The sequence below is a fragment of the Pseudophryne corroboree genome, chromosome 12 (assembly GCF_028390025.1).
Source record: "Pseudophryne corroboree isolate aPseCor3 chromosome 12, aPseCor3.hap2, whole genome shotgun sequence".
Classification (NCBI taxonomy): Eukaryota; Metazoa; Chordata; class Amphibia; order Anura; family Myobatrachidae; genus Pseudophryne; species Pseudophryne corroboree.
In genome coordinates, this window is record NC_086455.1 from 171,749,913 (window position 1) to 171,767,342 (window position 17,430).

Below are 17,430 nucleotides of genomic sequence, written 5' to 3' on the forward strand. Positions count from 1 at the left end.
GTGGTTTTGCACTGGTTCTAGCGACGATTCCAATCGCACAGCCGACCGCAAGGAGACTGACAGAAAGAGGGCATTTCTGGGTGTCAACTGACCGTTTTCAGGGAGTGCTTAGAAAAAGGCAGGCGTGGCAGAAAAACGCAGGTGTGGCTGGGCGTTCGCTGGGCGGGTGTGTGACGTCAAAAGCCGTCCCTCCGTCGTTAGAATCAACGCACACGAAGAGTACCTACAGGGCTGGTCTTGTTTTGCACAAAACGATTTTGCAGGCGCTCTGCTGCACAGGCGTTCACACTTCTGCAAAGCAAAAATACACTCCCCAGTGGGCGGCGACAATTAGTTTGCACTGCTGCTAAAAATTGCTAGCGAGCGATCAACTCGGAATGACCCCCAGTGTCCGCATGCTTGTGTGCCTCAGGAAATGCCCGGAGACACCACCCAACAGCGCCCGTTTGGCATGTTGCCCAGTTAGAATTGCAGTACCAATATTGGGGATGGGGGTTATACTATGGACCAGCAATACACAGGGTCTGCACCCTTCATCATGCCAGGTAAGGATCCTGTAGCCCGCTGTTCACGTGTAACGACACTGGACACACGTGAATGCGGTATTACGGAAACATGGACTATGTCAGTGCATCAGAACCCACAATATCTTCCTGCATTCACCAAATGTTACTATAATACCCCACTGCATTATGGGAGTACGCTCCGATGTTAGTATAATACCCCACTGCATTATGGGAGTTCGCTCCGATGTTAGTATAATACCCCACTGCATTATGGGAGTACGCTCCAATGTTAGTATAATACCCCACTGCATTATGGGAGTACGCTCCAATGTTAGTATAATACCCCACTGCATTATGGGAGTACGCTCCAATGTTAGTATAATACCACACTGCATTATGGGAGTCAGCTCTGATGTTAGTATAATACCCCACTGCATTATGGGAGTTTGCTCCGATGTTAGTATTATAACCCACTGCATTATGGGAGTACGCTCCTATGTTAGTATAATACCCCAATAAATTGTGGGCGTACACTCCGATGTTAGTATAATACCCCACTACATTATGGGAGGTCACTCCGATGTTAGTATAATACCCCACTGCATTATAGGAGTTTGCTCCGATGTTAGTATAATACCCCACTGTATTATGGGAGTTTGCTCCGATGTTAGTATAATACCCCATTGCATTATGGGAGTACGCTCCGATGTTCGTATAATACCCCACTGCATTATGGGAGTTCGCTCCGATGTTAGTATAATACTCCACTGCATTATGGGAGTCCCAGTGTGGGAAAAAGATAATTGGAAGAATCATTTGTGGGCAACTCTGGTTCTGTTCCTCAGAGAGACAGGTGTGTACACACGGTGAGATCCTAGCTATGCCCGATTTTCACTAGCGATTTCCCTTGAACTCCCCGAAGCCCAGCACCACCGATTTTGTGCAACTTTTCTTGAGATATGGACTATGGGGGTAATTCCAAGTTGATCGCAGCAGGAAATTTTTTAGCAGTTGGGAAAAACTATGTGCACTGCAGGGGGGGGGGGGGGGGGGGGGGCAGATATAACATTTGCAGAGAGAGTTAGATTTGGGTGGGTTATTTTGTTTCTGTGCAGGGTAAATACTGGCTGCTTTACTTTTACACTGCAATTTAGATTGCAGATTGAACACACCACACCCAAATCTAACTCTCTCTGCACATGTTACATCTGCCCCCCCCCCCTGCAGTGGTTTTGCCCAACTGCTAAAAAATGTCCTGCTGCGATCAACTCAGAATTACCCCCTATGTGTGCTTACGGTTTTGGCTTATGTGAGATGTCATTGACATGTGAGATGAACTAGATAGTACACCGATCTAGCAAGGATTGACTTGCCTGCACAGCCTACCTTTTCGTGCGATGCCGACCTGGCGGGACCGCGCATCGGGATCGAATCGGGATCGCAAGGTGACTTTCACCTTGCGACCTGCACTAACTTTTCTTGCGATATTGACTATATAGTCAAAATCGAAAGAAAATATCTCACCGTGTGTACACACCTTAAGAGAAAAGTGACGATCTGATCTTCCAGTGACCATACGGGGTTCCTGAGAACGTTCTGTAAGGACTGCGCCTGTAACCTCTCCCCTGACTGTAAGTTACAGTGTATCACCCACATCTGGACATGCAGATAGCTACAGGCAGCCAGCTGGGCATTCCTCCGTGACCAGGGCAATCTAAGGGACAAGCGAGAGGCTTGGAGAGAACACTACATGACCCTCCCTACGCCTGCCATGTCACTCATCCCACTCCAGGTCCTCGCCTCCCGCCACCAGCTTCTCCTGCAAGTCAGTCTGTACCTTTAGCGGTGAGGATCTTATCATAGTGTACCAGCATGTGGTCTCGGATCCGGTACTGATCGCTTAGCCGGGTGTTGTTTCCGATGTAAAAGGCTACAAGATAAAAACACAGGCCGCTTAGTGATAACATGCGTAATCACACAACATACTAATCACATCATCACTGCATCACCATGACATCACATCACCACTGCATCACATCACCATGACATTACCATGACATCACCACTACATCACATCACCATGACATCACCATGACATCACATCACCACTGCATCACATCACCATGACATCACCACTACATCACCATGACATCACATCACCACTGCATCACCTCACCATGACATCTCATCACCACTGCATCACATCACCATGACATCTCATCACCACTGCATCACATCACCATGACATCTCATCACCACTGCATCACCATGACATCACATCACCACTGCATCACCATGACATCACATCACCACTGCATCACCATGACATCACATCACCACTGCATCACATCACCATGACATCACCACTACATCACATCACCATGACATCACCACTGCATCACATCACCATGACATCACCATGACATCACATCACCACTGCATCACCTCACCATGACATCTCATCACCACTGCATCACATCACCATGACATCTCATCACCACTGCATCACCTCACCATGACATCTCATCACCACTGCATCACCATGACATCACATCACCACTGCATCACATCACCACTGCATCACCTCACCATGACATCTCATCACCACTGCATCACATCACCATGACATTACCATGACATCACATCACCACTGCATCACCTCACCATGACATCTCATCACCACTGCATCACATCACCATGACATCTCATCACCACTGCATCACCTCACCATGACATCTCATCACCACTGCATCACCATGACATCACATCACCACTGCATCACATCACCATGACATCTCATCACCACTGCATCACATCACCATGACATCTCATCACCACTGCATCACATCACCATGACATCTTATCACCATGACATCTCATCACCACTGCATCACCATGACATCAAATCACCACTGCATCACATCACCATGACATCACATGGCAGCGTAATAAATATCAGATCCTCTCCTGAATCTTCTCTGATTATATGCACAATATAATACCACCCTGTGCCCCCACATCCCATACAAGATGAGGTAAAAAAAAAGAGGATTTTGGTACTTACCGATAAATCCATTTATCTGAATCCTCTAGGGGACACTGGAACAGCATTATACAGTAGGGGTGTGAAGCTTGCAACCGGAGGTGTGGCACAATCTAAAATTAAACATTGTCTGCACAGCCGGCTCCTACCCCTTCACATCCCTCATCCCTCAGTTTGGAAAATTTGACCGAGAGAATAGGACATGAGACTTACAGCCAATGGCGAGGATCCCACCGTACAACAATTCAAACAGCATCCAAGAATTCTGTTAACAGAAAACTAACGCTGCTTGCATGAACTGGTTATGGAACACAGCAGGCTGACAGCACCGAGGCGGGCGTCCAGTATCCCCTAGAGGATTCAGAGAAATGGATTTATCGGTAAGTACCAAAATCCTCTTTTCTCTTTGATCCACTAGGGGACACTGGAACAGCATTATACAGTAGGGGACGTCCCAAAGTTACTCCCAAGGGTGGGAGTGCTGTCAGAGTCCTGCAAAACTAAACTTCCGAACTTAGAATCTCCGGACGCAACGTATCAAACTTGTAGAATCTCGTGAACGTATGTGCTGATGACCACGTTGCCACGCTGCCAAGCTGAGTAGTAGAGGCACCTCTTGCGGCCACCCGGGAGGCACCCACGGATCCGGTGGTATGGGTACCAGCCTGAACCCGGTTCCCACAGGATAACTATTTCAGAATAGTAAGCCTAATCCATCTGGCTAAAATTTGTTTAGATGCTGGCAAACCTGTCTTTGTACTATCATAATAAAACAAACAAAATGTTCCTATTGTCTGATGTACAACATAACCTGTACCTAAATCCGTAAATCTCTGACAACGTTCAAAGACACGTCCCCATCTGCAACTCCGTGAAAAGATGGAACCACAATTTGCTGGTTTACCTGAAACTTTGTACTATCTTCGGAAGAACTCTGTCGTACTGAGTTCCGCCCTGTCTGAATCGAAATTTAGAAAAAGGACTCTTACGCAATAAAGCCCCCAAAACAGAGACCCGTCTGGCCGAAGCTGAGGCAAGTAACAGCTTGACTGTCCAGGAGAGACATCTCAATCCTGCTCTTTCTAAAGGTTCTAAAGCCGATCTGATATAGGCCAACCCCCAGGTTAGGTCCCACGGCGTCGTGCGAGGACGGAAAGGAGGTTGTATACTCAGCACCTCCCGAAAGAAAGTCCTGGAAACCAACCCTCGTTGACACCAGTCTATGCTGTCATCCATATACTGTAATAGTGACCGGCTTCCTAGCTGCTATCGTTGTAGGGAAAGCCACATTTGGTATTTCTGTCTTTCACTATATCCGGGACTCAATAACCACTCCGTTAAACGCAACCTGATCAAGTCTGGGTGGAGGAACTGCCCCTGTGATAGCAGGTCATCCCGCTGAGGTAGCCTCCAGGGATCTTCCGCTAGTAGCCTCTGCAAATCAGAGTACCAACCTCTGCAGGGCCAGTTTGAGCAATGAGAATTGCCCACACTCTTATCCGTTTTGGCCTCCATTATTACCCTGGGTCTGAGAAGAAAAGGTTCTGTAAAACCAAGGAAGTGTCAATGCGTCCACTGCTTCCGCTGCAGGATTCCTAGTTCTGGTCACATACCTGGGCAGTTTATGGTTGTGTCGTGATGCCAAGAGGTCTACTCGAGGTAGGCCCCATCCTCCTACAACTATCTCGAAAACTATTGGGTGTAGACACCACTCTCTTGGATGCACGTCCTGGCGACTGAGACACCCTGGTTCCCAGATCTCCACTCCTGGAAAGAACTATGCCTAAAGAACGCTGTTGCGCCTCTCTGCCCAAAAACCAGATCAAAATGCCATCTTGTGCCTTGGTCTTCCTGGACGGTTTATGTATGCCATCGTTGTGACATTGTGCGACTGCATCTGCAGGTGGTGAGTCATCACTAAGCCTCCAGCTAAGAGAAGTTACATTGTAATTGCACCCAGCCCGAGAATCTCCATGGAATAGACTGCTCTTTCGTGACGTCCCTCTGTTCTGAAACCGATGTTCCTCAGGGACGGCACTCCAACCTCTGAGACTGGCATCCGTTGCGAGGATCCTCCAATCCCAAATGCCGAATCTCTGGCTGCTTTGCGAGATTTCTATGTAACGACCACCAAATTAGGGAAGGTTGGACCCGTGTAAAATCCGCAATTTGCGCTATAGAAACGAGTGCGAACCTGCTCCCTGAGCAATGAGGTTCCTGTAATCTGTCATACTGTAGAGCCACCATCTTCCTTAGCAGATGCACACCCAGGTGTAGGGAAACCATCTGTGCCTGTAATACTTGAGCCACCAGCCTCTGTATGTCATGGATCTTGTTCTCTGTGAGACCTAGAAATTGAGTCCCTTGAGTTGGCAGTAGGTTGGATTTCTGGAAATCCAGAATCCACCCATGTTGAGTGAGAAAATGATGGGTCGTCTGAGCATCTTTGCCAGCTGTTCTGAGAGGAGGCCCTGATCAGCAGATCGTCTAGATAAGATATGATCGTGACCCCTAACCTTCTCAATCTTGCGACCCATATCACCCCGATCTTTCTAAAAATTCTCGGGTCCAAAGATACACCAAAAGGCAAGGCTCAGAGCAGGTAATGATCCTTCACAAGTATGACTCGTAAGTATGTCTGGTGAGGAGTCCAAATCGGGATATTGAAGGTATGCATTCTCAATGCCCCCAGACACCATGAACTCCCCTTATTCTAGGCCAGTAATGACAGATTGGATTGATTCCATCTTGAGTCTATAGGCCGTTAGAACTGGTTAAAAACTTTTAAATTGAGTATCAGTCTGACCGTCTGGTATTTGGAAGTAAGTTCTGAATTTTTGTAATTCCTATCGCTTTTGAACGGACTGACAGCTTGGGCGTTGTAGAGGTCTATTGTTAATGTAAGGAGACAAACCCTCTTCAAGTCTCGGACCAGGTCTCCGCCTTCCAACCCCTACCCCCCATAGGAGGTCTAAGGTGAGAATTTGTAGAGACCTGATTACTGGCTATTTGGAACAGTCTTTGTTATCCGAGACTCCACCAGAACCAGACTGGGAACCAAACTAGTTGAATAAAGGACCAGAGTCACTTCTACTGCCCATTGGCCCAGTTGTATGATACCCGGTAGGCAGAAATTCCGTCTGACTCTCTTTTGGACCCAGGAAAGCTTCCCTTCCCAGGGAAAAGTCTTCCAAACCAGTAACTCTAGCCTCTTTACCGAAACACGAACATCCTAGGTCCGTTTGAGATGGTCTTGCACTTAGAGGTTGGATCGCTATGTCCATTAGAAACTACATATGCCTGTTCTTCAGAGGGACTATAAAAAATAAGAATGTCCCCTTTACAGACTAGGCAGAGGTAAGCCCATCTGTGGAATCCGAAATTCTGTTAGTCACCGAACCATTAGGCAATATATCTGAGATCGGGATGCTAACCTCCTTAGTAGCCTGATAAGTATACATGGCTAACTCTCAGATATGCTCTGCTAGTCAAAAATTGTGTTTGGGTAACTTGGAAGCCTTTACTGGCCGCCCACTCTTTACCTCAATTCTTTTTCGCCTCTAACGGTTCGCCCTCCGTTACGAAGCCACCGTCTCTCCCCAATCTTACGCTAGGGTAGGAAGGGGATTACCATTTTCGCCCATCGTATTATACCTGTGTGGACGGAGTAATTCTAACTCTGAATTCCTCCCTGTTTCGGATGGGTCCTCAGCCCATACTTAAAAGTTGTCTGCCCGTTGTCAACTGTTGCGCACCTCCGGGCTGTTTAACGTATTGCTCATTGATTTGAGCAACTCCTTCCTTTTTACTTAGATAAACATATACATACCACTCAGCCGGATTTGCACCTGTGAGAATAGGAGGAGAAAAGCTGTAGGAATATTGGGGGCTCTGAAGAGTATTTTCAAAACCGCTGAAGAATAAACACTTTATTAATATAAATACTCCAACTATCACCTACAAAACCACCAACTGCTGATACAGGTAGCGCTGAATTGGGTGTCAGTATCTGAAGCTCCCACCTCCGTCGGACCTGTCAGCAGCGTCCGTTGGAGACATTATGTATATACATCTATATTAGATGTACGCCAAAGGTAACTGGACTTAACATGCTGGTAATATGGCTTAGCGTGCTTGGTTTGTGCATTGATGTTGAAAATGCACCCCCACAGAATACATTGCAGTGTATTTTATCTTTACAATAGGAAACGGAATACCGTAGCGGATGACGGGAACAAATGTACACTGGATTCACCTGGCTGGCTTCATTGAGAAAAGAAAGAAATAAAAATGATTTTAAACAACAGCCTCGTTGCAAACCACGTACACCCAACTGTGATTCAGTTCTGAGGTCGCGGTTGATATCCAGTCGTTCCCATTATTTTCACAGGATCTTTGTTAGAAGTCCATTGAAAATTATTAAGTATAACATGTCTAGCATGTCTGATTGAAACACATGGAAAATCCACTGCATCAGTCTATCTACACGCAGCCAGCAGAGGGAGTATTCTATAATAAAACCCCTCCCCCTGATCTGACTGGCCAGGAAATATGGCACCACTGATGTGTACTGTTCAGCATTCTGGCGCCTTGAACTTATTTAAAAATGGTCACCACTGAAAATTAAAGTACACCTCATCTAAACCCAGTGTTTATAAAATTACATACTCTGTGGCCTCTAACTCAGGGCTTTTACCTGAGCATCGCTGTGTTAAACCACAACACTGTGGATACTTCATATCGGTGGCTGGAGCCCAGGTACCACTGTATGCTGGAGTCACTGCTCCTCTCTTGCCTCCTCCCGCGCTCTGGGTCCTTACTGCCCTCCCGGGTACCGTAACGCCCAGCGCGGATAAAACCGGGTCCCTTGCCGCGCATATCACTATCCCCCTGCCGTCCCCGCCGAACCTCCGCTTTATGTGCTGATGGAGGAAGGGCGAGTGGGACAGTGTACGCCAAGAGCGGCAAAGGGAGAGCTGGATGCCGCGGCTACCAGCCGCGGGAGACACAGAGCCGGAGGAAGGGTGCGTGGGACAGGGTACGCTAAGAGCGGCATAGGGAGATCGATGCAGCGGCTGCCAGCCGTGGGAGACACTGACAGAGCCAGTGGAGGGAGGAGGGGGGGGGGAGCGGGGGAAGCTGCGCTGCTAGACTGTCAGTGCTAGCGAGAAGGCAGCAGCGCGCTCTGTGCTTTAGTTAAACAGGGTAATTAAACCGTAAGCTGAGCTGCAGGACGGGAGCCCTAACCATTAGGGTATAGGAGCTCCTTGGGACTATAATAACTAGGTCTTGTCACTACCAGTACTCACTGTACTTGTAATCCTGATGTTGCATCGGATTTTCCAGTTGAGAGATGTAGATCCCTTTAGCTGGGATCCTTGTCTCTCAATTCTGAAGACACTTGTCCCCCTTTTAGTAGGTTGACGAAGTCCGAACTTCTGTTAGTAAAGCCTGCACCCTCCTTTCATTTAGGAGGGATTGGGCACCTTTTTCTTTTGATAAAGCCTGCAACCTCCTTTTAGATAGGAGGGATTGGGCCAGTCTTAATAACAAAACACTAAAAAAAAAAAAAAAAGATAATTCTTTATGGAGCAGAGCTCCCATGTGCTTCTTTCCTCCTAGCACAATTTTTCAAACTGAGGGATGAGGGATGTGAAGGGGGAGGAGCCGGCTGTGCAGACAATGTTTAATTTTAGATTGTGCCACACCTCCGGTTGCAAGCTTCACACCCCTACTGTATTATGCTGTTCCAGTGTCCCCTAGTGGATGAAAGTGTTTGGTCGTACCCATTGGTGACCTGGGAGACTGAATCGCCGGGGGCGTGGTCTAGCTGCAAGTGTTAGAAACAGTTAGTACCAGTATGGCCAGTCAGTGACAGCTGGGAGTAAGGGATTAGGACTGTGGAGCCAGAATGGAGCTCTGGCACTCTCCCGTCAAGGAGAAAGAGTGGAACCGTAGCAACCATACGTGAGGGTGAGGAGTTTGAAGAGTACTCCATAGGGAATGAGACAGTGCAGGTTTTGTCGAAGGGGAGTGGCAGATGTTGAGCGGCAGGAGAGGAAGATAAGTCGAGCTGTGGAGTTGAGAACAGGTCATAGGGGAGCATGGGAGGCCAGAACTGACAGGATTGAGCCAGAGATTAAATGTGGGGGTGAAGAAGATGGTGGAGTCAAGACAGACACCTAGGCATCGAAGTTGGGGAATGGATGAGATGATGGTGTTGTCAACAGCGATAGTGAGATCAGAGTGGGGGACGACGACTTTGGATTAGGGGAAGAAAATGAGTTTAGTTTTCTCCATGTTGAGCTTCAAAGAGTGCTCAGATATCCAGGAGGAGATGGTAGCGATGCAGCTGAATACCCAAGAGAGGACGAAAGGGGAGAGGAGAAGTTTAGTTGTGGGTCATCGGCATAGAGGTGGTATTGGAGGCTGAAGGAACTGATGAGTTCTCCCATGGCAGAGGTGTACAAAGAGAAGAACAGGGGGCCAAGGACAGAGCCCTGCAAGACGCCAACGGGAAGAACGGATGGTGGGGGGAGGTGGAGCTGGAGGCAGAGACAGAGAAGGAGTGGTTGGTGAGGCACGAGGTGAACCAGGCATGGACAGTGCTAGAGCGGCCAATGGTCTGAAAGGTGCAGAGGAGGAGAAGGTGATCCACGGTGCTGCAGGCTGCAGAGAGGTCCAGGAGGATAAGCAGAGAGAAAAGGCCCCTGGATTTGGCCGAGAGCACGTCACTGGTGACTTTGAGCAGAACAGTTCCAGTAGAGTGAAGTGGGCGAAAGACAGATTGTAGAGGACCAAGGATGGAGTTGTCAGAGAGGTAGCTGGAGAGATGGTTGTAGACAAGTTGTTGAAGTAATTTGGGGCAAATGGGAGCAGACAAATCAGGCGATATCTATCTGACAGAGAGCGTTCTGTGGTAGATAAGCATTTTTGCAGGAACCGGGTCAGTCTGGAGGGCCACGAACAGCGGAAGGGGACAGAAAGATGGTGGCAGCAGAGTAGAGCACAGAGGTGGGGTGAGGTTGTAGAAGGAAGCCGTCTGGTTGTGGCAGGCCATAGTGGGGAGAGGAGAGGATCGAGTGAGGAGACAGGACAGTGGGGACGAGAGTCTCGGGATTGCATCTGGTGGCGGTAAATTTGGGCATGGGAAGGAGGAGATGAGAAAGTGAAGGAAAGTAGATGGAGGTCAGAGAGAGGAATGGGAGAGTTGGAGAAGTCAGAGAGAGTTCAAAGATGGGTGAAGACAAGGACAAGGGAGTGGCCAAGACAATGGGTCAGGGGCGGCGGTCCATTGAGAAAGGCCAAAAGAGGGAGAAAGGGCAAGAAGATAGGTGTCAGTAGGAATGTTAAAGTCCCTGAGGATGATAGAGGGGAGGTTAGTGGAGAGATAATGGGAGAGCCAGGCAGCAAAGTTGTTGAAGAATTGGGAGGGGGGCTGGGGGGACGGTATATGTCTGCTACACGAGGATGAATGGAGCAGAAGAAACGGATACAATGGACCTGAAAAGCTGGAGAAAGAAAGGGAGAGCTCAAGTGGGATGAGACAATGACAAAGGGATAAAAAGACGCCCACTCCGCCGCCTTGGCGGTCATCAGGTCTGACAGTGGGTGATGGAGAGGCCCCCATAGGGCAGATGGGGAGATGGGAGAGGGTCAGGTTTTGGTGATGGCAAGAAGGTTAAGAGAGTAAGAAGTGAGGAGGTGGTGGGTAGTGGGCAGTTGGTTGCAGATGGATCTGGCACAGGAAAATGGAGGCGAGGAGACAGGGGAGATGCGGATGAGAAGCAGGGGTGTAAATAATAAAGTACATTTGTACTGGCTGGTATGGCGCCCTATTTATCCCATCATGAACTGTCGCTGCAGACAGATCTAGCTCCTGCACGAGCAGGGACCCCCTTCTTAACTGCATACACCCTAAAGTGCTAGCTACGGCACAGAAGCGTGTTAAAGCAGAGGTACCCTAGCTCCATCTACAGTCCATGTACAGTAATTACACTCCAGAAAAGACACAGAGGGCAGTATTCAATTGTTTAAATACCTCCCGCAGTGCCCCAGACAGGAGTCATTTGCAGCCTGAATTATACAGCTCAGTGGGTACTTACCATTACTCTTAACACTTAAATGTCCTTTAAATGGGCTTGAGACGCCACACCGGGGGATGGACAGAGCCTGGGACCCTGGAACAAGAGTAAAATGTAATATAACATGAGCACAACCACTAGATAAGATTCATGTGATTATGGATGTGATACAATTGTACAGCACACTCAGCCAGCGGCATTCCTGCCTGGAGAAACCTTAATAAAAAAGACATTATACAAAATATATACCTAGGAACAGGTCACTTCCACCGTGTCAGGAGACCGGTGCACTGCAAGAACTAGCAGAACCATAGGCTAATGTTTTATTCATCTTTACATAACACAGCGTTGCACAGAGGTTATTATAGAGAGGCGCTTACAGTCTATATTTCCTAGCCTAGCCAATCTGTGGCTCTCCAGCTGTTGTGAACTACTAGCCCCAGAATGACCTGCCACAGCTGGGCTGAGCCCCCTGCCCGGCCTGCACTGTGACACACACTGTATGCACTATGTCACGTGTGCGTCTGTCTCACCTGACTATGGAGAGACCCACAAGAGAGAGGGGGCCGCAGGCGGGGGCAGCTGGTGAATAACTCTTCTACAATTAGGACTCAGTGCAATGAGCGCAGTTTAGCACCGCAATGGATGGGTGGAGGCGACAAGATCTTCCTTCACACGTTTCCAGCCCTACGCCATAATGTGTGCAGCCGGACACTGCGCTAAGGGGCCTAATTCAGACCTGATCGGTGCTGTGCGTCTTCGCACCCCCCCCCCCCCGCCCCCCGCCCCCCGCCGCATGTCAGTGTGCTAAATTTAGCTACATCTACGATCAGGTCTGAATTAGGCCCAATGTCCGCTGCCACAACTTTACTTCTCCCCATAAATTCTCGGATACCAAATATACAAGACCTCAAGCAATTCCGTTATCCTGCTGTACTGTAGCACGCGGCGAGCGGACAGAGGCTCGGATTGCCGGGATAAATAATACAGCAGCCGTGTGTGTGGCACAGAGCTGATGGTGTCAGACACAACCTGTCTCCTTTATTACAGAGAGCACACAATGAGTAAGCAGCTAATCTCCCAAACACGGCCCTGATTCACCATGAAATCCCCATCTGTCCTCACCACGACACCTCCGCCCGCAGCCCTGTACAGATTATATACTGCACACGTCAGATTACCCTGCAGTGCAGAGCCCTGCGACACTAACGTGTCCCGTCTATATGTTCCGCAATGGAAGAACCTGGACCAGACTCTTATACTGGGGAACACTGGGGGAGATTTATCAAAGTGTGTAGAGAGATTAAGCACCAACTAATCAGCTCCTGTTAGATGCGGATTGGTTGGTACTTTATCTCTCCCCGCGCTTTGATAAATGCAGGCACACAGAGCACAGAAAATTACCCCGCACGGATCCATCGCACGCCGTTATTACAGAAAGCGGGGGCGCACAAAGAACGTTATCTGAGTATCCTAAAATTGGGGGGTGTTTTAGGGTCCCACTTATCGATAGCCGCATTTGCATCACAGCGTAGGCGCGTACTGGCACCCAGGGACGCAATGCAATTTGGAATTATACCATCAGGAAGTAATAAGGAACAACCGCTTGGACAGGGGCCCTCCCTGCGAAGTGCACGGGGTGGAAGCGGGACTCCTGCTCATGGACGTTCCCGCTGACCACACATGCTCGGCGGACGAGTTTGCAGCCTGCTCTATTTGACTGGACACCGGCACTCACTGCCTGCGCCCAATGATTACAGATTGGGATTGGGTCACATGGGACCTGGCCAATAGGGAACTTCCTCTTGGCATCAATAACCACCTGTTACTGACTCCACCCACTGTGTAGTGGGCGGGTATGTCGCTGCCACCACCAGGCTCCAAATACGTGACACCTGGAACCAAGCGCTGCACAGGCTCCTACTACCGGCACGTGTAACACTTGTTGCTGTGTATGCGTCGACACGCTTTTGCCACACCTTCTGACTGGCACATATATACACACACATCCGTTTTTCGGATACCCCCCAAAAAATCGGCATTAATTCAACCTTGGGTATGAAATTGCGGGCGTTTTGTACGTTTGTGAATCCCTTTTTCGCCCACGCCTTTTCACATTTTATTTTTGTTGAATCAGAATGGGCAATTCGCCAAAACATGTGGTTTCTGCCAGTGACTAATTTTTCCACCAGTCGAAAAATCGGCACAGGCATTGAATAGGTCGAATATATGACACACATATATATACACATACAGTATATATATATATATATATATATACATACATACATACATACACACACACACACACAGAACACACACATACACAAAATAATACACACAGTCTCCAGCGGGGGCCATATACACACATATATACATACAGTATACACAATATGACACATACACCGGGGAGGCCGGGGCATGTACGCACATATATACACACACAGTATACACAATATGACACATACATTATATACACAGTACACACACATATACACAGTACACACACCGTACACACAGTATACACACACACATACATATACACACAGTATACACAATATGATACACACATACAGTATATACACAGTACACACACACACACATATACATAGTACACACACCGTACACACAGTATACACACACACATATACACACAGTACACACACACACATATATACACAGTACACACACAGTATACACAATATGACACACACACATACAGTATATACACAGTACACACACAGTATACACACACATATATACACAGTACACACATACACACATATATAGACAGTACACACAGTATACACACACAGTATACACAATATGACACACACACATACAGTATATACACAGCACTCACACACACATACACAGTACACACACATATATACACACATATACACAGTACACACATATATAGACACAGTACACACACACATATATACACACACAGTATACACAATATGACACACACATACAGTATATACACAGCACACACACATATACACAGTACACACACCGTACACACAGTATACACACACGTATACACAGTACCCACAGCACACACACATATACACAGTACACACACATATTATACACACACATATACACAGTACACACACACATATACACAGCACACACACACATATACACAGTACACACACACATATACACAGTACACACACACACACACACATATACACAGTACACACAGTATACACACACATATACACAGTATACACACACATATACACAGTACACACATATACACTGTACACACACAGTATACACACATATACACAGTAGTACACACACATATACACAGTACACACACCGTACATACACACAGTATACACACACACACACACACACACACACGTATACACACACATATACACAGTACACACAGTATACACAGTACACACACACACACATATACACACACACCGTACACACACATATACACAGTACACACAATATGACACACACAAACCGTATACCGGGGGAGGCCGGGGCACAGCACGTACATACACAGTACATACACAGTACACACACACCGTACACCGGGCGGCACTCACCGGTACGCTCTCCGGCGCTCGGGCTGCGGGGGTCGGGGCAGGCCGGTGGGGGCCGCATGCCGGCAGCGTCTCCTGGATACCGGCCACTACTGAGCGCTTCCTGCGTGCGGGGACCGGAGGCTGCTGAGGAGGAGTCCCCCCGGCGGCCGGGCCCGGGATCGTCTCCGTGCTCCCAGCTGCTGCTCCCCCGTCATACGAGGCGGGAACACCGGACCGAGGACACAGCGGGGTGACCGGACCCAGGAGACCGGACCCAGGACACAGCGGGGAGACCGGACCCTGCACCTGTGTGTACTGTGTATATGTGTGTGTACTGTGTATATACTGTGTGTGTGTATACTGTGTGTACTGTGTATATATGTGTGTATAGACCGGACCCTGCACCTGGTCCTAGCGGGGAGACCGGACCCTGCACCTGTGTGTACTGTGTATATGTGTGTGTACTGTGTATATACTGTGTGTGTGTATACTGTGTGTACTGTGTATATATGTGTGTATAGACCGGACCCTGCACCTGGTCCTAGCGGGGAGACCGGACCCTGCACCTGGTCCTAGCGGGGAGACCGGACCCTGCACCAGGACACAGCGGGGAGACCGGACCCTGCACCTGTGTGTACTGTGTATATGTGTGTGTGTACTGTGTATATACTGTATGTGTGTGTGTGTCATATTGTGTATACTGTGTGTGTGTACTGTGTATATATGTGTGTATAGACCGGACCCTGCACCTGGTCCTAGCGGGGAGACCGGACCCTGCACCTGGTCCTAGTGGGGAGACCGGACCCTGCACCAGGACACAGCGGGGAGACCGGACCCTGCACCTGATCCTAGCGGGGAGACCGGCCCCTGCACCAGGACACAGCGGGGAGACGGGACCCTGCACCTGGTCCTAGCGGGGAGACGGGACCCTGCACCTGGTCCTAGCGGGGAGACGGGACCCTGCACCTGGTCCTAGCGGGGAGACCGGACCCTGCACCTGGTCCTAGCGGGGAGACCGCCCCCTGCACCAGGACACAGCGGGGAGACGGGACCCTGCACCTGGTCCTAGCGGGGAGACGGGACCCTGCACCTGGTCCTAGCGGGGAGACGGGACCCTGCACCTGGTCCCAGCGGGGAGACGGGACCCTGCACCTGGTCCCAGCGGGGAGACGGGACCCTGCACCTGGTCCCAGCGGGGAGACGGGACCCTGCACCTGGTCACAGCGGGGAGACCGGACCCTGCACTAGATCACAGCTGGGAGACTGGACCGCCACCAGGACAGGGCAGGGAGACCAGCACCAGATCACGCCAGGGGGACCGGCACCAGGGAGACCAGCACCAGATCACGGCAGGGGGACCGGCACCAGGGAGACTGAAAGGATATGACCTTATATTCTTAACCCTCGATGTGATGGCCTCTTAGACGTCTGGAGTGTGAACTTTTAGCCACAAGGTACATGCACAACACAAGCAGTAGAAATTCACACTGTTTTATTATGAGGTTAACAAAAGTATATAAGGCAATGCATATGGGTGTAACTGACATGTCGTTACACTCCCATTGGCTCGTTAATAGTTACCAGGCAGAACAGAAAAGGCGGATGTCCATATATGGGTTTTCTACAAGTTTCTCAAACATTTAACAAGGTTTTTGTAACACAGTATATTTGGGTAGAAAGAACAAGTTTCATCTGACCTTGGATGCCAGACCCACACAGGCCTGGTATCTGTATGAGAGACAAAGGCACCTAGCACAGGGCAGCACGCATCCATGCAAACACATAAGAGTTCATATAGCATGTTTTAACCCTTCACTAGGGAAATAGAAATATTCACTTTTACACTGTAACTATTATAAGGAAATTGATCATATAAAAAGTAATATTTACAAAGCACAGAAGAGTTAACCCTTCAATCCCCTCTTAGAATCATGATTATTATATGACATGATTCTTGAGTGAGGCTCCTTTTAAATTTCTCCCTGTGGTGGTGTTAGATGTATAACAGGTATAGTTTCCAGGATATATGGTTATGGTGCTTCCTGGGTTGGGATTTTTTGACAATATGGGATATTCCCTTTTCCACATTTCGCACTGACTGTCATTTGTTTTGGTGTCATTAAAAAGGCTGAAAAAAAAACAATTTTCCTGTTCTAGGGGTATATTAAGGGGCACTGTACCTAGGTGGGGCCTAGATTTGCCACAGACATAACAGTTGCTTTTATTGTGTTTGTTAG

At 48.6% G+C, this 17,430-nt stretch overlaps 1 protein-coding gene across 2 annotated transcripts in view; it reads right to left on the bottom strand.

Annotated features, from left to right (window-relative positions):
• Window positions 1-15,744, bottom strand: part of SPATA7 (spermatogenesis associated 7) — a 36,649-nt gene extending 20,905 nt beyond the window's left edge. Inside the window, exons 1-3 of one of the 2 annotated variants that reach the window (XM_063948554.1) lie at window positions 15,215-15,743; window positions 11,655-11,729; window positions 2,344-2,436 (exon numbers count right to left, since the gene is read on the bottom strand). In XM_063948554.1, coding sequence (XP_063804624.1) covers window positions 2,344-2,436; window positions 11,655-11,729; window positions 15,215-15,272 — 226 coding nt within the window. In that variant the 5' untranslated portion in view covers window positions 15,273-15,743. Of the gene's footprint in view, window positions 1-2,343; window positions 2,437-11,654; window positions 11,730-15,214 lie in introns of both variants that reach the window. The other variant, XM_063948555.1, reaches the window with a different exon arrangement.
• Between the last annotated feature and the right edge of the window lie 1,686 nt (window positions 15,745-17,430).